This window comes from Athene noctua, chromosome 1 (assembly GCF_965140245.1).
Source record: "Athene noctua chromosome 1, bAthNoc1.hap1.1, whole genome shotgun sequence".
Taxonomy (NCBI): domain Eukaryota; kingdom Metazoa; phylum Chordata; class Aves; order Strigiformes; family Strigidae; genus Athene; species Athene noctua.
Genome location: NC_134037.1, coordinates 232,133,067 through 232,158,512, shown reverse-complemented (window position 1 = coordinate 232,158,512; position 25,446 = coordinate 232,133,067). Strand labels below are relative to the sequence as shown.

Genomic DNA, 25,446 nt, shown 5'->3' with positions numbered 1-25,446 from the left:
AAAAGTTTCTTCTCTTTTCTTAGACTATTTTTTCTTTTTCTTTTTCTTTTTTTTTTTAACCTTTTATTATAGCTTGTTGGCTCTTACAAAAAAAAAAAAAAAAAATTTCAACCTCTTTTTTGCCCATTGGACTCATCACTGCAATTTCTTGAGGGTAAATTTTGTCATGGAAGGATGATTACATGCTTTTCAGAACAATTTAATTTGATGAAACAATACTGTAACTGTTGCTAAATCTTCCAGAGCGATTCTGTAGAATATCCCAATTAAGCACAATAACCAATCCATGTCTGTATTTGAATAGTAGCTACCAGTTCTTTATTTTGTATAATGCATTTGTACTATTTTTAAATTAGTAAAAATTATGTGAGAAAAAGGTAGATTTATTCTACCAAAGATAAATAATTTTTATTGGTAATGAAATATTGTGACATTCTATCTAAGTGCTGATATAATTTCACAAATGTGTTGAATCATGTTATCATGAGGACCAGGGGACTCTTTATCTGTGGAAGGTCTAGTCTAGAGAGGCCTACCATTAAATGGAGTTAATATACAATTTTGTATAATTTGGAGTTTAACCATATTGCTATTGTAGGTGGGCAAGAAAGAATTCTGTGATACCAAGCCTGAAATCATTTAATCAGGAATGTAAATCAGTTATGTGCTTCAGTTACCAAGTGTTGATAGAATTGGCTATGGTGGATTGTTGTTTTTTAATTACAGCTGCTCTGTAATGTTGTTGTGTTACCAGGTTCCAAGAAGGAAAATAGTATAGTATGGTAGTTTGCTATGCCAAATGACCACTGCTACTGCCAAGTATAGATACTACCAGGAGTGGGTTCTTCTATAGGATGATAACCACATCCCTAAAGTAATGAATGCCACACTTCCATATATGTATTTATGTTTGGATAATTTATTTAAATAATGTTCCTAGTACATGCTTTATAGCCTTCTGCCTTTTGCTACACAAATTTTAGCTTATATTGCAGACTGTGCAAGTCATTTGGCAAATGTAATTTCCATCCCTGCATACTAATCGATTTCTTCACAAACACCTGCTATCAGTTATGATAATAAAAATGCCATTCTAAATTGAAAAGGGGCCAAATGGAGCTTCCTAAGGAAATGACTTAAGTGTCTTTCAATGCCTTTAATGTAGTAATGTTCCTGTAGTGCCAACACTCCTTTTGAGCATTTGCATTTTATATAATTTTACTCTATTACATCATTTTTCTGTCTAAATGGTTCTTCATAACCATTGCTACAAAGTAGTTCATAGCGAGATCAGAGAGGAATTTCTATGTTTCCTGTCTCATGGGACTAAATCCAGCAACTTTATGTAGTCAAAATTCCTTAGCACAGACCTGATTGGAACATCTGGCCGCTACACTGGTAGAAATACTAAATCGCTGTATCAGTTCCTATAACATCACTGAGAAAATGTTGTGAAGCTGGTAGGTGCTTTGCCCTTGGACTGCGTGCCAGTTTCTTCCTAAAATATAAGCCTAAATTTAGCTACCAGATTGCAAGTAGTCTTTGAATTATCCAGGGTTGCTTTATGTCTCCTTCCATCCCAGGAAATAACTTCCCAGCAACGGTCTTTGCCAGAACCTAATAATTTTCAGCTCTGCTGGGTCTTGTCTCAGCTCCAAAATGTCTCACTGGCTTTCAGCTGTATTATCATCTCCCCTGACAATGTCCTCTGCATTATTTGTAAGGAAACAATCCATTTTACTGATTTCTTCATATTTTCATTTTCTCTTAGCTCTAGCTGCCCAAGCATATGCGCTAAAAGAAGAGAACGATAGTCTTCGATGGCAGCTGGATGCTTACAGGAATGAAGTGGAGCTCCTGAAACAGGAGAAAGGACAGCTCTTTCGAACTGAAGAGAGCCTTACGAAGGACCAGCAGCTGCAGTTCCTACAGCAGACCATGCAAGGCATGCAGCAGGTATTGCTAAGGAAGAGAAGAACAGGTCTTTTTTAGCAAAATGGTACCATGGGGCTGTGCTGTACTCAAGACTATTGATCATGAAGGTCATGATTTCTTTTCAGAGTCAAAATCTTAGAGATTTTAGATGAGGGAAAGGAGAGGAGGAATCTAGGACATATTTAGGGATAGTAATTTTAGGAATTCATAAACTGTAAACCCATTGATCGTTCAAGAAAACTCCTATGCATGTTCTAGTTAGGAGCAAATTGTAATACTTCAGTACCTTCCATATTACACTTAATCCAATTGTCCCTAATTCTGCACAGAATTCAAGAAAGTTTGTTCAGTGTAGCATAGCCAGTGTTCTGTGGTATCTTCATTTGCATTAATCTACATCTTCTGATACATCTCTGCTTCTTAGCTTTGTCTTTTTTCTGCTCTTGTTTGAGGATGACTGAGACATCTCCAGCTTGTCCAGACTGTCCGCCTGCTAACTTGCAAGTGGATAGCAACATCAATGCTATCTCCTGAGCTTTTATTATTTATGCTGACCCATGGATGTAACCTTTTCGTTCAGGCAGTGTTTTAAGTGGTTTAATGCAGCAACAAAGCTTTTTCTCTGACACTAGTCAGCAAGAAAGTGCAATGTGTCCCTGAAGGGAGGGGTCAGTTCATCATAAGCATTCTCCCTTATTTGTTACTGTGCTCCTGACATTGTGCTGGGCAAGTCGTGGGCAAGCACATCCAGACTGCTCCCACTGCTTCATCTGACATGTCCACTAACAGATAAGCACCCCTCATTCAACAAGCATGTGTATAACATCTTCCCTGCCCAGGCACTTATATTCAGCTGATACATGACAGAGCGCAAGAGCAGTGGCTCACCACAACACTGGATTGATTTCCCATCTTGAATGGAGCTTCTCGAGATGTCACTTCAAAAGTTAATTTTGCCTTCTTCATCTGTGGCCTGAAGCAATGCGTGTTCTCCTTTATCACTCCTGGCTGTTAGATTCCGGAAGGGGAAAAGTTGTACCTACTTCCAGCTTGTACTAATCTGTTTTTTTAATGACACAAACCAGGACATATTCATTTATATATGAGCTGCCTGGTTGGGTTAGGAATTGCATGGCTTTCATGATACCTGTCTAATCCAAGTCTGCAAATCCCATCTAACACCGAATAACAGAGCACAAGACAAGACTACATGTGCGTTTATATGAACATAAGCCCCTTTAAACCTGCAGAGTTTTACAAAATTAAGATGATTTATGGTATCGTGGAATAATTCTGAACAAAATATTTTGAAAAATAGAAAATGTCTTTGATAATTCAGGAGTAAAACGTTTCCTGAATTTAGGAATGAAGTAATTAATCAGAAATACTTGAGGTTTCAGTATACTTTAGATATATTTGAGGTCTATTCACAGTCTTATATAAATGGATACTTAAATATCACTGGCTTCATTAAATTTAACTGCATATATAAATATTGTGCTACATTTCAGCCTGGTGATAATTGTCCATTAAAAACAGTGAAAAGTGGGCACAAAATATTACTAAAGTAAAACGCTAGAGCCTTAATCACATTTTGCGTTATTATAATTTCCTACCTGTGGTCTGGATGAAGGATAATCAGGCCTGTAGAATATAAATAGATTTCTATTGTAACTTCAGGCAAATGTTAATAATGCAAGTCAATAACAGAGCATGACTTACTTATCTCTCCGTTAATCTAGCAATGGACACTGTAGTCCCTATTCCTCTGAGAGTTTCTATGTTCATGACAATTTTGCTGTGAGGTTCTGAATTTTTCTAGTTTGCCTTCTCAGGGTTAGACCTACTAACTCCCAATGGCATATAATTAGAGATGGCCCAAGATGCTGGAGAAGACTGCAGATAATCCAGTCTGACAATATGCTGAGGAGGGCAACAACACAGAAGCATGGGAGGTGGAGTTCAGAATATTTGGTCAGTCAATTAGGCAGCTGGATGATGGCTTTGGATTTCAGTGATTAGCCATAGTCATGACATCCTTTGTGCTTTCATGAAGCTCGTGCATGAATATTCAGAAATAAACCTTTGTAGGTAAACTCTGTTTTATCTCAGCTTGGCTTTGTAAATGTTGAGACATGACAACCTTAGCTGAAATCCATCAGTATAGCAGGTGCTCAGCATCTATGGAAATCAGTGTCTCTATGAAATATTAAATGTATAGCCAGGACTTGAGTGGTAATAATTTAACAAGAAGACCTGTATTCCCTTTTATCCTTTGAATATATTAAAATTAATTTCAGACAAGGTAAACTGAATGCCATTGAATTCCTGAACCCTGCATATATGTCAGCATTTAAAAAACATATTCCTCCTCCTTTTCTCTTCATTCTCCCCCTCTTTTTTCATACACCTCTTCTTCTTCTAACTTTGAAATCTAAAGTGATTTGATCTGCAGCCTGAAAAGCAGATTTGTCTGATAAAAAGTGGATGCATTTTCAGAATTAAGAAATTTTTTTGTAAACATATTTGATGCCAAACAATAGCAAATAACACAACATTGATGTATTTTTAATGTACTTCTACCATCTGGGTATTTTTCAGGATTCTTTCCCACATTTGCAGGACTGATGAATGTTTATTTTCTCTTCCATCACTCCTACTGATCCAAAGTAGCATCAGCAAAATCACACAGATGTTTGCTTATGAAGAATACCTTATGGGCAGTAATAGCAACCTGCTTATTTGTTGTGTCTAAAAAAGAAAATCCTTTGGACTAATGACACTGAACTTATGCAGGTTTTAGTCAACTTCCTCCATAAAACTGTGTCACAGTTTAATTTCATACCCACTGTGAGATCTCAAACAAATGGAAATAACGTCTTGTATCCATGGTAACAAATGAGATACGTTTTACCTGATTTTGAGATGGAAATTGAATTAACTTGTCACTGCTGCATAGGTGGTATTGCCTTCAATTTATTTCTATATGAGAACACACATACCAAGCAGATCGCTTTTTGAATGGCTGTTTTTTGAGCAGTGTTTGGTATTCTCTAACAAACTCTGTGATCACAAGGAAGGATGTTTTAGTAGTAACTATTTTTACGATACTTCACAACACAGCTGTAAGAATTTTTTAAATCTTGTCTCTCTGTCTGAAATGTTTTACCAGATACATGACTATAGATAATGCAGAAAATATCACCTAGTAGTGTTGCTTAATGCTTGCCATTATAAGTGGGTATATAATTTCTCCGACGTTTAACCATTTGGGTTAGCATATTCCACGTGGAGTAGCAAGCTGAATTATTTTGAAAAAAATCTCATCAAAATGTTTCAGCCAGTCCAAGAACAAAGCGTGAAGACTATGCTTTTCTTGTTTGTTGTCCACCAAAGAAAATTCTTGAGGAAATGCACCTTCATGCTTTGAAACAAGGACTCAGAATTTGACAGTGAGTCTCTACTGAATTAATGATGGGGTTTCCATATCCTTTATAAAATCTCTCTGAAATTGCTAGTGTTAACAAGACTTTGAAAAATGTCAGTTTGCCACATAGGAGATGGCACTCATTAGCATATATCCCAGTAAATTTTAAATTTTTACCGGTCATCCAGGGTTGTTCATGAACTGCCTCCATAGCACAGCCATCAGGACAATGTTTTAAGCCTCAAGTTAGTCATAAGTCTAAGCACACCTCCTTTAGTATGGCTCTCTAGTTGAACAAGTTAGTTCCACCTTTTCAATAGGCTTAATTGGGCAAGGTATGGGGCTATGCTTGCATAGCTGTACTGATTCCTAAACTGGTTCATTGGCCAATAGACTGGTAATTCTGCATGGTGCTTCATTGCATGATGCAAATGTATAGTAATGTTCTTTCCTCTCACAACTCCCTGAGCATGATGGACTGAATTCAAGCTCCTGCAGGCAAGGGTGTCATCAAGAAATCCCCATTTAAATCATGCCTCCACCTTTTCTCTAGGGAGTGTACACAGGTGCTTACAGTTCTGCTATCGCACATGTTGGGGTGTATCTGGGATATTTAAGAGGCACTTCATTGCCCCCATCCCTTAAGGGGCCTAATTCATTAACTGAACTCGGGTTCTCACTCCTAACACACAGCGACAGCACAAGCTCCCTTTGTTGGGGGTGATACATTAACCCCTAACCATGGAGTTATTGCAGGAGCAGGGGATGTACAGGGGTGCCTCTCCTAAAATTAGTGCTTGGGGTGGAAGCAAGAACAATAGGAATAGTCGTGGGAGGTAGATGTAAGGCTGACATAAAGGCTGATACACCGCTGTGGGTGCCACCAACTCTGTTAGCTCAGGATGTCTCAGCAGGACACTGAACATATTCTGGCCCTGTTGATGACCCACATGGGTGTCAATCTGATGCAGTGTGATAAAAGCCCTCTTTTGTCTTCTTTTTTCCCCAAACAATATCAATTTCCTTTGAATAGCAATGCAGGTTGCAAACCTGAGCACTCAGAAGCCAGGATTTGCCAGAACTACTGCCTGTGCATTTTGCTTCATATACCTCAGAGACCCTTCCCCATTCCATGCTGCAGCCAGAGAGTACACAGTCAATCATCACCTATTCAATACCTTCTTGTCCTTGCTTGCTCAATACGCAGCTCGAGGTCTTACAGGAAAGGCCACATGCTCCTGACATTTCCTACCTACTGAGGACTAACTTTTGCAGTTTACTAATCATTTAGCATGTAAAATAAATAGCACGTGCATCTGAGACTTGCACACCTTTTTTTTAAAGGGCTCCGATAAATGCCAGATGACTCACAATCATTTCAGATTTTCAGTGTTCATCCAGGGAAGGACAGTTTGGTCTGTGACATGCCTCACTGTTATGGCTGGGAGGGTGAGAAGAGCTGCTGGAGTGCATCTCAGCTCCCTTCTTACACTCACTGCTCCCCCTGGCTGGGTACATACCTGGTGACGAAGACTGTAGGGTGTATACAGCTTTCACAGTACAGTCACTGGGAGCCAGGTTAGGGCCCTTTTGTCTAAGGGAGATAGCACAAGGATCATCTCTCAGATTTTTTAAGTGAGATCATATGCCTATAATGTATAGTAATCATTCTGAGTAGAAAAAACAGAGGTAGCTAACGTTGGCCTCACTGTGCTGCCTTTGAAATGAATTGAATTTCTACCATTCACAGCCACTGGAGCAGAGATAGTCTATTTTCAGATGTCCTCACTGAGCTAGCAGAATTTTTTTTTTTTCTACAAGCAAAGATGGCATTGCTCAGGACTTTCCTCTCATCCTAATTGAAAAGTAGTTTTTTCTCATACAAGTAGTGGAAGAATTGAGTATTCCCATGGTCCACTCTCTTTCAGTGGGAGCAAGGACAAAAAGCACATTTCTGTCCAGGAGGTTTCAACAGCTAGTAGGATAGGGCATTGTGAGAGGTTTTTTCCACATCACTCCTGTAACCAATCTACCACCTATTAAATTCCAATAAGCCTCAGCTGGCATTTAGGTCTGCAGCTCTCAGATACTTCACAGATGTTGTTAACTGTCACAGCCACTCCTTTCTCTTACATACAAACTTTCTGAAATGTCAGAAGTCACAGACAGACATGCTGTTGGCTGAAAACTACTGAATCTGTTGCAATGTGAGTGCCATGACCATTATAACAACCATTTACCTTTAAATGTATGGGTTCTATTAGCAGTTTAGCACTAAAATTAACATCAGTGTTGACTAGATGGAGCATGTTACGGCTGTATTTTTTAACATAGCCTAAATGCAGAGGAGATTTGTAGTCTTTTTTTATCCACCTACCTTTTGCTCACCAAATTCAGCATGCTCACCTATTCTGCATGCAACCCACCCAATGTATTTATGCATAACTATAAACTGACTCTTCTCCAGATGCACTATTAAAGAGAAAATAAAGAGATAAAAACCATTACCCCTTGTATTTGCGTTTTACCTGCTGAATAAACAGACCAGCATTATTAAGTTGGAAATGTTTTTTATTACTACTCTAGCAGTATGAATTCCAGTTAGATCTTTGTTTTCCTAGTACTAATGGCAATATTGATCAACACTGATAATTTTATAGGGAATGGATACAAGATAAGCACGAGGAACCGGACCTAGTGTCCAGATGTTCACTTCCAGGCCTGTCTGTTCTTCTCTCACCCTCTGGTTGATATTTGTAAACTGGTTAAGAAATATGTCTGCTCCCAGTACAGAGAGAAATGTTCCCATAAGGCTCTGTACAGTACTGTCCACATTCAAACTTCCAGAAAATACTTACTCTTTCTAATTATCTTAAATAAAAGAGCAGTTGGCAGTTAAGTACTAATTATTTACCAGACCTCAGCCAAGCCAAATGGGTTCTTCTCTGTGTTTAACAACCTTACCTTATTAAAAGTAGTGTTTAATTTCCCGTTTCTGCTACCACCACTTCAGCAATATTAGGGGAGTGTAAATGAGGGACACAGATTCTTTAAGCACCATACTCTCCATGGCTGTTCTAGTGGTAAGATGGTGGAGAGTAACATCGTTTTGCCTGCTACCACTGGTAAAGCTAAACTGAGGTTGGCAGCAAGAATACACACTTTGGAGAGAAATAATCACTTTTAATAACAAGTTTTAATTTAATAAGTTCTAATTTAATGATGTTTTACAGTCCAGTGATCCTATATGAATTCTTTAAAAGATCCTAAATACTAGCATTGGCTTGCTGATTACATAGTTTCCAAATGTGTTTGATGTGATCATTACTAGGAACACTGCTTCCACTACCAGGAGTTGTGTTTCAATGGGAATTAAACTGAGTAAATTGATTCTCTTCTCTAATGTCATTCTTCTAATTAAAATGTGTCAGGTCTTTTTATTCTCCTTCAAAATAAATGAAATATTTTTTTCTTGAATAGTAGATCAACATTTAAAAAATCTAATTTCATTTGTTGGGTTAGAGCATGCTGTATCATGCTCATTTGCAGTACCATGAAAGAAGAGATGGGATCATACAGTTCAAGTGCCATTACCTGATTAGGAGGTATCCACAATGAACAGGTACAGGTAAAAGGTTGGAAAAGATGAGGTTGCTATAAATGGATGATCATGTCTTCGTTTGACTGTACATTGTACCAGGTGCCAACTGGTTGCCTTGTAGGATAGGTATGAGGGCAGAGCAAACCGTAAGCCCACCTGTCCACTCACCTATTGCCAGTAAAGTCAAGGGTTATGTAATAAGCTTTATTGATGAGGTGCAATGGGCTTTGGTCAGACTTCTCCCCTCCACAGACCACCATCAAGATCAAAGACCTTGTATAATCTGCTGTGAAAGTCACATCCCAGAGAGGGATCCCTGATGCTAGCACTAAGTATCAGTTAGTGAATTGGGAGAATTTCACTTCTGAGAGGAGGGATTGATTCTGTAAAGTTACTAAGGACTTGATCTTTTCCTCATTTGCTGCAAAATTCCATAGTTGACCAAAGAGAATTTGTCTTTCTTGAGGAGTAAGAATATACTTAAAAATTACTTGGCAAAGGAAAGCTGTAGACTGTCTCTTAAGCCATTCATTGCACCATCCATGTTCTCCTTTCATCCACTGTCTGACCCTTAACACTGCCCCTTGTAGTTGGTGTGACTGAATTACTATCCCTCATAGAAACAAAAGAAATTGAGATCTAATTATCTGGTATCTATTAGGTGTTCTTTAGAATGGTAGAAGAACATAAGTTAGAAGGTACATCTGGAGGTCACGTACACCATCCTTCTGCTCAAAGCAGGGGCAGCTCTGGAGTAGTCTGTTTTGCTCAGGACCTTGTCCAGCTAAGTTCTCAGTACCTCCAAGGATGGAGATTCCACAGCTTCTCTAAGCCCTTGTTCAAGTGGTTGGCCACCCTCAACATGGAATATTTTCCTTATATGTAATAGAAATATTCCTTGTAGAGTATGTGTCTATTAATCCTCAGCCCTTATTCAAGAAAAGCCTAACTCCATCATCTCTGTAACCTCCCTTTAGGAAGTTTCAGTGTGTCTGTGTCCATTGGTCTGTTTTCTCATTTAGCATATTTCTTGGGTTCAGTCCTGCCTTCTCTTACTCTGAGTGCTGTAAAAATGTAGGACATCTGCAGTCAATCTAATACCAGGGGGAGGGCAGCATGGTAAACCTCTCCCTAAAGAACTCAGCTGGGCAGAGTTCTTCAGTAGTGCCACCATACACACTCACCCATCAGGTGGGAGTCCAGTCTAGTTAACCTGTTCAGCATGGTCTTTGCCTCTGGCCAGAGAGCCAGGAAAACTCACTTTGCAGGTGGATGCCCAACAAGCAGGGTTAGGCTGTTGATCCGCATGCAGCTCTTCACCAGCCCAGGGCAGAGAGGTCAGGGCTTGGACTCTTTGGGCATCGCAAACCCTATGATCCCTCCAAATAACACCATTGATGTAGTTCCTATGTCACAGGTGGTCCCTGAGAGGTGGGAGGGATGAGAAACTTTGCACTATTACACTGTGTTTCTTTTTACTCCCTTAAAAAAATCCACAGCCATACTCTTAATTTTAATAATGCCTTGTCATATATTACGATGGGATGTATGTGGCCCTTAATGCTGCAACATGGCTAACTTCCCTGAGGGCTCATTTCTAAAGCTTCTTTGACTTGTCTTTCACATTCTCCTGTTTCCTTGGTGATTTGTCTGGCCTCATCAGCGTCTTGTTACTAATGCATATTTGCTCAGCTGGGAAGTCACTTTCTCATTATTCAAGCCTGCCATGTGCTGGCCATTTGTGATATGAAATCTTGTCTGTCTTACAAAAAGAGAAAAACACTCTTCCAGACGGTCCATGGAAGTACTAGAAGAGGGATTTGTATTTTGTTGTATATCTGAGATTTCATTTTGATTCATTTCTTTTCCTAAGGAAAACCTAAGGAGGTTTCTGAAAAGAAATATTTACCGTTCTTCCCCTCTGTGTTTATGAACAGCTTCTAGAAATTTTGAAAGACTTATTTTCCTTGATGATTTTTGTCCTTTTCCATTTGGCAAACTTTAACTTCTTTCTATAAATAATGTTCTAAAAGACACAGTGAGGTTTTACTTGTGGGGGAAAAAAAAAAAAAAAAAAAGAGAATAAACCTCAGAAATTGCTAGTGTGTTTTAATTTTTAGGTGAACTCTGCAGTCCTTTCAATGCCTGTGATTTGATAGTTTTTAGATCTCTGATTCTCGTATAGTTTAAGGGAAAGGGCTGCACTTTTGCACAAGTGAAACTGCTTCCCTGGGTTACTGTTTAGTGTGCAAGCCTTGGTTTCACTGGGACTGAAAAAGGTAGCCTTGATTGGGGTACAGCCTGCCTATTTGAGGTACATAAGTTTTGCCTTAATTTTAGGCACCTCGTGGACCAGATCTCCACATTTGTCCTGTGTAGGGATATATTCCCTATAGATAGTAAGTGGAGAGTAATATGCTGCCCCCAAATATTATATGGATAGGATAGTTTGGTTTCCCTGAGTTCACTAGGTGCCTAAGGTGGCCATTCAACTGAGTTGGCTCAGTTAGGCTGTGTAAGACCATCCTTCTTTGACTGGTACACTAATTTCGAAAGAGTTTGCCACAGGTCTTTTCTGGACATTCTGCAGCTACTCCAGAAACTAGAGGACTGTGCCTCCTTCTCATGACTGAATGGGCCAGGTTTGCTGAAACTGCCTGCACAACCTGTGATCAAAGTCAGTCACCTTAGAGGTCTTCTTTTGTCTGGTCTTCTTTATTTCCCTTTATTTAAGGTCTTTGTAACCTTTTCATACTTGATTTCAAGCAACTGTAGAGAAAACCATAACCAAAATAGCAGGGGCAGGACCATTCAGCAGTGTAACTGCTAAACTTGTGGCAAATGCTGGTGTTCCTTTTTCATTATTCTGTCACCCTTACAGTATCATAAGTACAGCCTCAGGCCCTGTGGTCTCTTGTGATCTGCATCCCTTTTCTTAGCATGCTAAGTTGATGGTTTCATGCTGGAAACCATACTTTCCTTCAGACACCCTCTCTGTCCTGCTAGGGTTGGTGTGTTAACATACTTCTAGACATGTCCAGTCCATAATTTATATTTAAATGTACACATGTAACACTGCCTTTTGGGAAGCAGTGAAGAACTGTGGGCAGGAAAGAGAAGGAGTGTTTCATGTCTGCACAGTGGTACACAACAGCAAGCTATTACTTTCCCTTTAGGGCTTCTCATATATTTTGAGGCACTGTGTGTTGTTCGGTTGTTAGCATTCTTGGCCACACTGGCATCACATTGTACACAGTCTGAGTAATTCACTTGGCTTCAATAATGCCATCTATATTTAATGTTTCAGAAGCTGCGAAGATTGGTTTAAGATGGTAATTTTCTGTCTGCACTTTTGAGATCTACGCAACATGGGCGGTACTGAACTGTCTCTGACAGAGATTCAGCATTGGAGGTGGGAATGTGTGAAAAAAACAAAATAAAACACACACACCCTTCCCCCCCATATAAAGATATTAGATACCCGTTTATTTACAGGGAGGATTTGGTCCTCATGAATGAAGGAAGCTTAACACTGAAGAGCGATATTTACCATTTCTATACAGAGCAACTCCAGAGCTGTCACTGCAAACAAGCAATCTGTCTTGCATTTTTTTGGTCTAAAATGCATTGATTGATCTCTGGAGAGACAATCTGTAGATTAATTCTTCCTCCTTTCCTGTCTCCTCTCTGGAAATGCCAGTAAGAGGATATCAGTGCTGTCTACCAGTTTGATCTGGACTTACTCCATGGCTTCATCTCTTCAGGTCAACCTGAGAGCCATGGTGACAAGCGCTTTTGGTTGCACGTAGACCAGCTGAACTTCCAGACTGGTGCTGGTAGAGCTCTAGGCTGTGTGAGCATCCCTCTCTAGGATCCTCAGAGCTGCAGTGAGCACCATGAAATGCTTTTCTGATTCCTGACACTGGGATTTTGGCTCAGGGAGAGACCCTTCCATAACTTGCAGTGGACCCTCAGACACCTGAAGAATTGCACACTGAGGACCACTGGAAGGCAACAGAAGAACAAGCCAAGTTTTTCTTCCGTGTAACCAAGAAGTCACTCCTTTGTCTGAGGAAACCGGGGAACTGCTGTCTGAATGCCATGGCTGCGCCACAAAGTTGGAAGTATCAGGGCTTAAGGGAAACGGCCAGAGAGGTGAGGCAAGGTTGAAGAAAGGAACACTTTGATAGCTGTGCTGGCAGTAGCTGTGAGACAAGCCAGCAGTATATAACAGGTGGGAGGCAGGAGAGCAAATGCTGCGTGGGTGGGTGGGCACGGGAGAAGCTCTGGCAGAAAGGCTGGATGAGATGGCAAAGTAGGTGGAACAGTATCAGACAGCACAAACATTAAAACCAAAAGGAACGTATTTTTAATTTTATTTTAATTGATTGTGGTATATACTTGCAAGCAATCTGAAGGGCAGAAGAGATATCTATAGGATCAATTTTTAATAAGCACTTTTATGTGAAAAAGAAATAATTCTGAATAATTAAATACCATCATCTTGGCATCATTCATTACAATCTTTATGGAGAGGCTGCCTGTTTATAAGCAGGCATGACAGCAGTCCCTGTTACAAAACTTGCCTCGTTCCTGCCAGTGTAAGATCCTCTTCCCATTTGCTTCTAATTTTGTCAAGCATCACGTGTTTGTGCTGAAATTTTTCAGGCTGTTCATCTGTCTTAGGCAGATATTTTGTTCAGTCAAATCTATTTCTTCTTTTTCCAAAATGAGACTAAAATGGAAAAATATGCTGTTTGGCAGGTATAACTCCTTGTTACAACTTCTTGGTGATGGCATCAACAACTCAGGAAAAAGAAATCTCAGAACCTGATCCATGCAAAATTAGCAAGTTCCGCAGCTTTTAGAGATAAATATGAGTGAGAGGAAAAGAAAAAAGGTTAAACCCCCAGGGAATGACTGCAAGGTTTAAACAATTCTGACATCCTTGGGGGTTGGATGGAATGGCCCCAGTTCTGTGAATGAAAAACCTGGGAAAATGGTACCTTAGTTACAGATGGTCTGTTTTCCACCCCCATGAAAACAGGACCTATTTGTTGTCTTTGAAAATATGAGCCTATGCACACACAGTAAGCCTGCACTAGTTGACAGTTTAACCATTAAGACTGCTGGAAAGTTTTATCTCATATCTAGTCCTTTGCAGCTCATACGGCAACCAGAATACACACTCTCTTACCCTGGGGAAACTGGACATGTTGGGTATTTTCCTGGTATTCCTGTCCCTAGCTGCTCCAGAGCCAAGTACAAAGGTGAGGAGCAGGGAGCATCTCTCTCTCATGCTCTCAGAGAGTGTCTTCCACAACACTTCCTCCCATGCTCGGACAGTTTTGGAAAAAATGCCTCAAACACAAAACAGAAAATTCAGGATCAGAGGAAGAGGGATATAATTAGACTAAATCTCAGTAGGAGATTGCAGTGGGAGATGTGAAAATGAAACACTGGAAGTTTGTGAGCTGATCTGTGGTATGTAAAACATGGCCGTGGAAGAACCATGGGGAGGGGGTGGGTAGTATGGGGAAGGAGATTTCAGTTCTGGTGGAAGTGTACCAAGTTCAACCGGTAAGTGAAACTTGGTTTCCTATTTGTAACAATCATTCAGTAGTCAAATGGTTTTTCAGGACAGAGATGGACTGAAAACACACTTGGGATCTTCCAGATGGGAGTTTATATTGTTCAGAAGGATGGGCTCTAGGGTTTCTCACAAAAGCTGGAGTAAAATCTCTGAACTAGGTGCAGAGGAAGTGGAGGAAAGTGCAGCCTGGATGGTGGTGATGTTCTCCTTGGATATGCATGGCTATTCACTTCTTTCAGAGGCTGTAGAGCAAATCAAACTCCCTAATACTTGTAGCACTGCACTGAGACAATGATAATAATCAAATCCCATGCTTCAGGGTTGCAGCTGATTGCCTGGTCATGAAAAGGACTTCTGTTCCCCCATACGTAGTTGGCTAGATGCATACCTGGCTAGCCAGAAATGTACACTCACAGCCCAGAAAGTCAACTGTATCCTTGGCTGCATCAAGAGAAGCATGACCAGCAATTCAAGGGACGTGATTCTCCCCCCCACTCCCCTCTTGTGACACCCCACCTGGAGTACTGTGCCCAGCTCCGGGGCTCCCAGCATAGGAAGAACATGGACCTGTGGGAGTGAGTCCAGAGGAGGGCCACGAAGATGATCAGGGGGCTGGCCTATGAAGTCAGGCTAAGACAGTTGGGGTTGTTCAACCTGGAGAAAAGAAGCTTCCAGGCAGATGTTACAGCAGCCTTCCAGTACTTAAAGGGGGCCTACAGGAATGATGGGGAGGGACTCCTGATCGGGGAGTGTAGTGATAGGATGAGGGGTAATGATTTTAAACTGAAACAGGGTAGATTTAGATTATATGTAAGAAAGAAGTTCTTCACAATGAGGGTGGTAAGACACTGGCACACATTGCCCAGAGAGGTTGTGGCTGCCCCCTCCCTGTCAGTGTTCAAGGCCAGGTTGGACGGGGCTTTGAGCAACCTGGTCTAGTGGAAGGTGTCCCTGTCCATGGCAGGGGGATTGAAACTAGATGATCTTTAAGGTCCCTTCTAACCCAAACCGTTCTACAATTCTATGATTCCATGATTTGTGTGAGGATCATTTCATTCATTTTGGCTCGTCCCTTTGAATCACCAGAGACTGGCCACGCTGGTGGGACATAACTGCTCAGAGAAGACTGGGATGAGGAGCAAAGACTCCTTTCTCTTAACAGCCTTTGCCATGTTCAGGTGTGTAAGTTCAAGCAGGTTGCAGCTGAAGAGAAGACATTTCACCAGCCCTTATTAGGTGACACATCTGCTTACCAAACCTCAGGTGTCTCAGCTAGTGACCCTTGAAAGGGCTTATGCTATCTTTCTGGTGGCTTGTATGTTCTGCTTCTCTTCTGAGGATTGGTGTCTGTCCTTTCTATATTGCAGACGTAAGCTAGATCTATTCTGGGTGAAGCTTAATGGTCTGTAATAACAGGAGGTTATATGAGGTGACCTAACGGTCCATTCTTGGCTGAAAAATTATGAAATGTCTGGAAAGCTATACCTGTGCTAAGGACCTGCATGAGTATCAGTGCATGACATACAGCAGTATACAAAAATTCAGTGTATCTTCTGAAAATGTAGGGAGTAGTACTGTTGTTGTTTGCCAATCAGCATGCAGCCAGTCGCTTACTTCTCCCCCACCTCCCTGGTGAGATGGAAGGACAAAAAAGGGAGAATTCATAGGCTGAATAAAAAAAAGTTTAGTGATAGTAACAAAACAACAGTAACAATAGGAAGTCCAGACAGGTAATACACAATGCAGTTGCTCACCACCCGGCCACCGGTACACAGCCTGCCCCAGCAGCGACCCCCGACCGCACCAAAGATCCCGCCACACGCCAACCGGAAGCAGAAATGAGAGAGCACCCACCTCCTTTATACACTGAACATAACATCACATGATATGGAATACTCCAGTGACCAACCTGGGCCCGGCTCTCCATCTCCAACTCTTAGCCCAAGGAAAGTTAATTCTATCTTGGCTGAAACCAGGACAAGTACCCAACAGGCAAGATGAACACAGGCCTGACATAGCAATCCATCCCTGTTCAGGAAATGATGAAGTAGAGCTTCCCAGACAAAAGTTGCTTGGGCAAGAGCCTCGGTGGAACAGACCTTGTTATTTCTTGTAAAATCTTGAGATCTGAAATGCTGTTTTGCTGTGGCAGTGTGAATACACATACCTGAGTGTCTCCCAATCCATCCCTGCTCAGGAAATGCTGAAGTAGAGCTTCTTAGATAAAAGTTGGTTGGGCAAGAGCCTCAGTGGAACAGACCTTGTTATTTCGTGTAAAATCTTAAGATTTTAAATGCTCTTGGGCTGTGGTAGTGTGAATACACATACCTGAGTGTCTCTTGAAAGCTCCCAGGAAGCAGTCCAGATGATGAGATCCGTCAAAAAGCTAACACTGCTGGAATGTAGAGTGTGTGAGATATAATCAAACATATACCCACATGTATTTTTACTTCAGTGGCTGAATTAATCAATCGTACTGATGTTCCCTTACAACATAAATACACTACCAATAACTCCATCAGTCCCTGAACTGTCGTCTGTTTCCCAGTAGCTCTGAAAACAATACTGGCACCAGGTCTTTTGACACATGGGACTTCCAGTGCAGTAGAACAAGGCCAGAGATGATTTCTAGGTTTGCTATCTGTAATTTACCAAGATGCTGAGCACGTGCAACATTGGTTTGAATCAGTTACCAGTCCTAAGCACAGCCGTAAGCTAAACTTTAGATGCTTAGATACGTCGTTAGATCAGTAAGCAAGTTAGTAAAGCAATTCCTCGTTCAAGTAGTCCTTAAAAAGGAGTGTGCTTATGTTGCCCCAGCAAATCATAGTTTCCTTTCTTGATGACTAAGGGAAATCACCATAAACTCCTTTTTAATCCCATGTCTGTCTCCTCTTGCTCTTCATCAGTGTCTAACATTTATTACATCACATAAAAAAAAAAAAAAAGAACCCTTCAGAATTAACTAAATCTACTGACCTGATCTTGACAGTCACAGTAAATCTATGCAGAACCTAAAGCTAGCCAAGACCAGGGGACATGGGCTTTTAAAGATGTCCCTACAACCCAGAATTCTCTTCATAAAAATAGACTTTGGTCATAGCTTTGTGTTTTGACAGTTCAGATGGGCAGTCTCCCTGGCTGATATATTGATTGTAGGGCATCAGTCTTCCTGATCTAATAAAATTTCACAGCACACGGGAAAAAAAGGAAAGCTTTTGTCTTCTTGGCAACTCAGTGCAAAAGCTTTCCAGAATATTGCTTTGCATAGAATGAAAATGGCTGTGGGCCAATGACTAATTATATTAAAGGGCTGTGCTTTTAAATTATTTATGTACCATGGTGTTTACTCCAGTATTATTAAAACCACCGCATATACTTCTACAAATAAGATTTTGGTTCAGATGAATGTGACAGTCACTCTGCGGGTGATATACTGTACCAGGAGTTTCTTCTTTAATGTAACAAATAGCTTAACAGACATTAGCAGATGCATTACTTGTGGAGCACTGCTGCAGAAGGAGATGCAGATGAAAATAATTTACCTCTGGTCCATTTAGAAACAGCAGATTATGCAACAATAATATATGTAGAAGCAGACTGCAAAGCATTGTTTGAAATGAGGATTTATCAAACTGAGGATTTAAAGCCTCTTTGGATCCAAATGATGCTAACCAGAAACTTCTTTTGTTTGTGCAGCAATTGCTGAGCATACAGGAAGAATTAAATAACAAAAAATCCGAACTGGAGCAAGCCAAGGAAGAACAAACACATACACAAGCGATGCTTAAAGTCCTGCAGGAACAGGTGAGTGTTTCTGGTGGGAGAAAAATGCTGGCTTAGACATGCTAAGAGGACAGAGGACTCATGGCTTCACCTCCAAAATCCATAGGAGTCTGACCACAGAATATGCTGTGAGCAAGACATAACCTTATGTGGCCTGTCTGCTGTGTCAGTGTCTGCTCTGATTAGCATTTGTGAACACAGCTGAGGCTAATGCAGAGTTTGAGAAAACAGAGTGAAAAGGGACCATTATTTTATAGTATTCAGAATTGAATTTCAAGGCTTGAGTAACATTTTCTCTTACATTATTCTACATAGATATCAGTGATCTGTGTTTTCACTCTGAATTTTAAAGAAATGCTGGGAGAGTTAAATATCCCTGAAACAAAACAGCTCTTTCTTTTAAAAACAGTATTGAAAAAAGAAAAAAAAAGCTTGGGATCTCCTGCGTTATTCATGCAGATATGAGTATACAAAAAACTTTAACATAATGGCATTTAAAAAATAGTTATCGATGCACTTATTTAAGGAAACCTCTATTAAGCTGATTATCACATCTTCTTTGATACTGGCTTGTTCTGTGACACTAAGAAGTATATTGTTTTAAAGCACAGTAAGATGGATATTTACACAGCAAAAAGAAAATCTGGTGCTAAATCTATAAAACTGAAGATGAAACAGTTCATTGTGTGCAAGCACAGCGTGCACAAATACACGTTGTCTGTATAGACCATGTGGCCTGGATGCACTGAAATCGCAAATACCCACCTGTGCTGCACAGGTCTCTGCTTTGAGACCTTATTTTAATCCTTTCTGTATAAACTTTGAGCCAAAATATTTAGTGACTTGGTTAAGTATTTGCAGTTTCAAGGCTGTGGGATCTGAATTGCTTAGATGACAGAGATTCAAAATGCTGATGATTCTTATGTTCAGGATTTTTCAGCATGTGTGTCGAATGTGTCTGCACACAGATTTATACATTTAATGTATGTATTAGGAAAAGTAAATTATGCTTATTTCAGATTTTTTTAATGCTCATTATGAAAGCTGTGACACTGCTCCACATTTAACATTTATCTTTGAACATATCCAGTGACAAATGTATTCTAGAAGCAAATAATTTAGAAAATAAAGCTTTTATGTTCAGATACACGTTCTTATCACTTATGGTTACAGAGATAACCTTCTAAATGAGAGCTGATGTAAGACTGTATAACCCAAAATGCTATGAGGAAGAATAGAAGTGGTAACGACAGAATCTTAATAAACAGAATCCACCGGATCTCTTGAGTTAATTGCATCTCATTTCCATTTTTACATGGCATTCAAGATATAGCATTATAAGATACTTAAAAAAGAAAAAAATGAAATTGCATGAAGTTATTTTACATCTTGGTAGCAATTAAATGCTGCAAAAACATATAGGAAGATCTTACAATGCTAGGCCCCAGTAGAGACCACCAGGGCAGACTTTTGAATCTCTGCAGACTCCTCCTAATTGCAAATCAAATGTGCACTCATGCTAGGCAGACAGACGAAACAGTAGCTGGAAGAAAGGCAGGATGGATCTGCATTTCTCTTGAGAATTAGCTCCGAAACATGCCTAAGGCCAAGACTGTAAGTAGCCAGAATTCCTAAGGAGTGCTATGCAGCTGGTGTACTTCTCCAACAACCCTGAACCAGTTCCAAAACTTTCCAGAACAACAGAAGCCCTAGCAGTAATGACCCCCACTTGCCAAGGCTCACAGCTTTCCTTTACAAGCACCACAGCTCATCTGTGTGTTTTACCCACAATGGGTATTGAAAATCATCTGGCGGAGTCAAGTAAATCTGAATATTTCTTTCAAAAATAAATAGCACGGGGCTCCCGCCTCAATTGTATGGCTTGTTTTTGTGATACATTTGCTAAAATCTGCCTTTTAATCTCAAGCTGGCAGAAGGATCCTGCCTTGCCTCACCACAGGCATGTTTGCACAGAGAGGTGCAGCTGTGTCTGAGCACGTCTGCTGGCTCAGCACAACTCGTGCTGATTCAGTTACATCAACCCAGCCGCATCCTGGCTGGGACGTCCTGCTGGGAGAGGTCCCATTTGCTTGTGCATCATATTGCATTACTGTAGCCAAAAGGCTTCTGGACCAGATCTGGCCTGTGGCCACCAGCTGTGGTTGTCAGAGGGATTCATGACCCCTGGTTTGAGTTAGACCTACCCCACCATGGCATTACACATATCAGAGAGTTCTAACTCTTCAACCCTTCTCCCTTCCTTTCAGGTAGGCTCTTGGTTATTACTGGCACTAGTTCAGTGTGTTGCCTCAGCATACTCTTTGCTGGTAACATCACACTCACCACCAACCTGCAATGGAACTGGCCTACGAGCCAAGTCAAGTCCTGTTTTTTCAATATTATATGTTTTTCTGAAGTTCCTATTCTCTCCTTTCCCTATTTGGGATGTGAAAGAGGAATATAATTTATATTTTAATTTATAAAAAAACAATATTGGAAAAAAGAGGGACTTTGCCCCTTTAGCTTGTGGGAATGCAGCTGCACGTTTTCTACTTGTAAGTTTTCCACCATTATCTCCACTGGTGCACCTCCACCTCCTGCTGCAGTGGTCCTAGGGTAGATGTGGAAGCCTGAGCTCTGGGCATCCTTTACAGAGCTTGGCATGCAATAAAAGACATGGAAAGGCTCAAGAATCATGTCTGCATTAGATGAACCAGTGGAACAGTGCCAGAGCAATGATGGTGGGAAACCATGGTGAGGTGAAAGCCTACCAGACCAATGTAGGCTAGAGGCTGAGCCCACTCTCCCATCAAATGCACATGTGGCTGGTGGGGGAGTGGTATGTCACCAGCAGAAAGGATGCAGGGAGCATTGCCCAAGGAGCCGGCAGTCACCAAGGGGTGACAGCACTTTGTCAACCTGGAAAAGGAAAGGCGAAAGGTAAGTAATGAACAGCACTCCTTGAACGTTCAGGACGTGACATTAGTGTGCAGAGCAGTTTTACATACCCGAGCATGCTCCCCTGACCTCGTGTTCAGATGAGTAATTCAGCTGAGCTCAACAAGACTGCTCTCGTGAGGTGAATTTCTATAATGAAGAATCAGGAAATGGCTCTTTCAGTCACATCATGATGCAGAAATACCTAATTCTGGTGGTTGGCTGGAATTAGCCATCTCAGCTCATTCCTAACTGCCATCCTCATGGTGGGGTGGTTTCACAAGATGGTTATTTTTTCAGTGCAGGGAAAACATGTTTCATTCATTGGAAATGCATCACTCTGCTGTCAGTATAAATTACAGACTTTTCAAGGGTATTGAAAGATGAGCATCAGTGAATTGAACCAGGAGACCTGATGATTTTGCAGTCTCCAGCTATTCTTTATACTACTTTATCAGGGATTGCTGCCCCCTTCCCTCTCTGTCAGGACTGGTTTAGTGGATTGAGCAGTAGTTCCTGAACTGGTGCAGTTTACAGCCCTGCATAATACGGTACACAAAGACCATGGCCTGCTTACCTTAATTGCTAGACTGGAAACTGAGAAGCCAAGAACTGACTTCCACAGTTTAGTTGTTGCTACCACATGGCAAAAAGATGGTGGAGGTAACCTAGCCGCTCTATGGTGGTAGTCCGCCAGTGCTTCTGAGGCAGACACCTAACTGTAAGGTAATAGTCTTCCATTTCACCTGGATTTTAGGACTGTTGTCATTCAGGATCACAGCTGTAACATATCAACAGTTACATCAACCCCAGTTTCTTTGGCAAAACCAACAAATACATAGGAAAGTTCTGTTTATTTATCATCATCTCCCCCTACCCCAGACATCTACCCTGAATTAAGTTAGAATAAAAGCATGACTCTTCAAAGATTTACGTAAAGAGTAAGTAGTTCTGAGCGCTTACATTTAAGTGTACAAACCTCCATGGCTTATAGGCTCAGAAGAGCTGCAATGTCTCTTCCTTTCTATGTCTGCTCAATCACAGGATGAACAACTGCTTATTTCACTGTGGCTCAGGACATGAGCTAGGACATTTCTTAAATCTCTTGGGAGTGATTTTTACAATCCCCAATATAATCCTATATTAAAAAACAAAAACAAAAACAAAAACAAACAACTAATTCAGGATGAAAAAAAAAAAAAGTGTTTGGTTTTGATCATATATTTGGAATTGACAGCATCTGCTCAGTTCTTCCTGCCACTGGTTAAATAAAAGAGCTGTTCTTCTCTTTACTTCCTTTGCCATCATACCCAGGAGCCATGTCAGTTACTTAGATGCTTCCTCAGGAAGGAAATGTACAGTAGCAATATGGCATCTTAAACAGCTCAAAATATATCATTCAAAAGTAATCATTAGTAAAACACTATTTAGCTAGTGGCAACTTGCAAATATTGTGAAGTTTAAATTAATAGCAACAAGAATGGGAAATGAAATCGTTTATTATTCTTGAGAGCCAATTCTCTACACTTTTTATGCCTTGAAACTACTTTCTAATCTTATTATTTAAAAAATAATGACCCAGTCTTATTATTTTCCTTTTTTTTTTTTTTTTGCCAACCTATCAAGCCTTAAGTATGTTGGTTTCAAAATGGTTTGAGCAAAAACTCATTAGAATTATATGCTCCATCTGTTTTTCTCATTGGAAGCTTTATAAAATGCTCCTTCGAATAAATCAAAGATAACTGTGTGAAATACTCAAGTAATGTGCTTGTTTTGTTCTGTTTTGGTTTTTTTTTTTCACTCTTCACAGTTAAAAAGCGCCAAGGAATTAGCAGAAATCAATGGGCATGATGAATCTCAGGCAAATGTAGGTACAGATATCTATGTATAGATGTAGATATATATATATATATATATGCATGCGTATGATCTCAAACTTACTATTTATGTCTTAAAGTTGATAGAATGGCTGAATGATTTGCACATCAGGTTTGAAGTGCCTGGTTTTTTTCATGAAGCCACAGGTTCAAATCCCAGCAAACTTCATTTCGAGGTAGATAAATTGGGTTCCATGCAATTTACTTTGTAGGATTTATTTGGATGAGACTTTAACAACCAATGTCCTACTTGCTGTATGTGGGTGTTAAAGATACCATGGAAACGACTGCAAGAGAAATGCTTTGCCTTAGTGTCCTGTCCAGGATTACTCAAACTACAAAGTTACACCGTTTGTCTCTGTGGCTGCCACCTTACTGCTGAGCAAGTTTGGCCGTATTTCAGTTCTGAGTGAAGTGATTTGTATACATGTGTAATTTGGAAACGGTTAATTTGCACAAGAGGACTAAATTAATTCATTGAGCCATTATTTTGTCCAGAATCATTAAAGGACCTCTTAAGGTCATGTTTTTTAAAACCTGCTGCCAAAAAAAAAAACCACCCTTCTGTTATTCCCTTAATGATTGCAGTCAAAACAGCAATTTGGATAAGGGGAGAGAGAAAAAAGGAAAACTTGCCTGCTATGTTTGTCATCCAAACAGTGCAGCTTTGTGCTTTGTCATAAACATATGAAAATTAAAACTGATTATATACGATATCTTCCTCCTAGCCAAGAGAACTGGCAACAGTCTGAACACTAATATATTTTAACATCTATTTTAGTCAATGTGTTGTCTAATGGCACAGCCAGGAAAGCAGTTTTAGTTTAATCCTGAATGGAAGGCTCAAATTTTGTGGACTGCTTTGTGATAAGGAAATGTCCTCTTTTTTAATCCTTTCCTGGATCTCATTCATTGTGGTCTATTTCCGCAGTGAAGTCGATAGAACCTCATAGCTCTCAGCATTTGGACAGGAAACATTCAATATTTTCTGATAGCTCCAACAAATCTTCAATTGCAGTCTGTCTGCACAGCGTCTCATTGCCCCTTTGAAAGATTCTGTTTGCAAACCAAAATAAAGACATTAATCCACCAATGATCTTGAAATGCTCACATTTGCTACCTAAAAACTTGTCTTTGTACAGCAGCTGGTTGCAGGTTTCCTAAAGGACTTTAGAAATTTAAGACTTAGAAACTTCCTGAAGGAACTTGCTTCCTCTCCAAAAATGTGGATGAAACAAAGTTTTGCAGGATTGAAATGTTTTAAAGGAAAATTGCCTAAATGCTTCAACTTTTATCATGTAACTGGATGAAAGAGAAGAGCCTGAAAGTTTTACTTTAATATAACATAAAGGTTGAAATAGCATTAAAATGAAACATTTCAATTGTGTAAATAGAGTGTTTCAGTGCATCATTCCCAGATATCTAAACCAAAACAATTCAGAATCTTTGGTTAATGGTAAATTTTTTCAAAATGTACCATCTTGTTCCAGTTTGTAATTGTAGGAATTGTTCAAATGCCCAAATTTTCCATAGGATAGGAACTCTGTTTTCTGCCTCTCTTTTCCATGACCTCTTCCCATGATGATCTCATAGCGATATTAGACTCCAAAGAAAAGTGAATACCTAAACTAATAGTGAAGAGGAAGACCAGACAGCTACAATTATTGGGTCACAGTTGTAGCCATGTATTCCACAATTATGCCCACCATGTAATTGGAAAAAGCACAGCAGCACAAATGAAAATAGAGAAATAGAGGGAGAGAACTGATGTTAAAGTATTTGCTGCAGCAATGAACTTTGTAAAATAGAAGTTGAGGTACCTTTTAAACAGTTGTTTCATATCATATCAGATATGTAGTGCTCAGGTGTTGTGCCTTGCAGATTGTCTCTCCACATCTGTTCTCAGAATGTTTCTTGCCCTTGGCCAGTGTGCAAATCTGGGATGATCAAAGAGAAAAGGGCTTGGTGGCTCCTACATGATTGTTAGTGAACTGTGATGCATGTAATGGGATTTGGACATATTTGTTACAGTTGACAGGTTGAATTCGGCAAATGAAATACCTTTACATGCAGAGCAATAGTGGGAAGTGTTGGTAAGGAAAAATGGTAACTTAGGTCTCTACACTGAACACACAGTCTAATCGTCACACTATGGCATATTTAGATTATTTATTTTGCAGAAAATCAGGCTTCTAGAAAGGACAGTAGAAACTTTAGGCACACTGCATACACATCAAGAAAGCCCATACTGTAATCTTAAAAAGATTATTTTCTGCAGTCCTCAGGCTTT

General features: G+C 40.1%; 1 protein-coding gene across 11 annotated transcripts in view; it reads left to right on the top strand.

Annotated features, from left to right (window-relative positions):
• Positions 1 to 25,446, top strand: part of ENOX1 (ecto-NOX disulfide-thiol exchanger 1) — a 380,057-nt gene that overhangs the window by 332,707 nt on the left and 21,904 nt on the right. For 10 of the 11 annotated variants that reach the window (XM_074912668.1, XM_074912637.1, XM_074912684.1 and 7 more), the window contains 3 exons: positions 1,772 to 1,956; positions 18,256 to 18,363; positions 23,090 to 23,146. In XM_074912668.1, coding sequence (XP_074768769.1) covers positions 1,772 to 1,956; positions 18,256 to 18,363; positions 23,090 to 23,146 — 350 coding nt within the window. The remainder of the gene's footprint in view (positions 1 to 1,771; positions 1,957 to 18,255; positions 18,364 to 23,089; positions 23,147 to 25,446) is intronic. The other variant, XM_074912676.1, reaches the window with a different exon arrangement.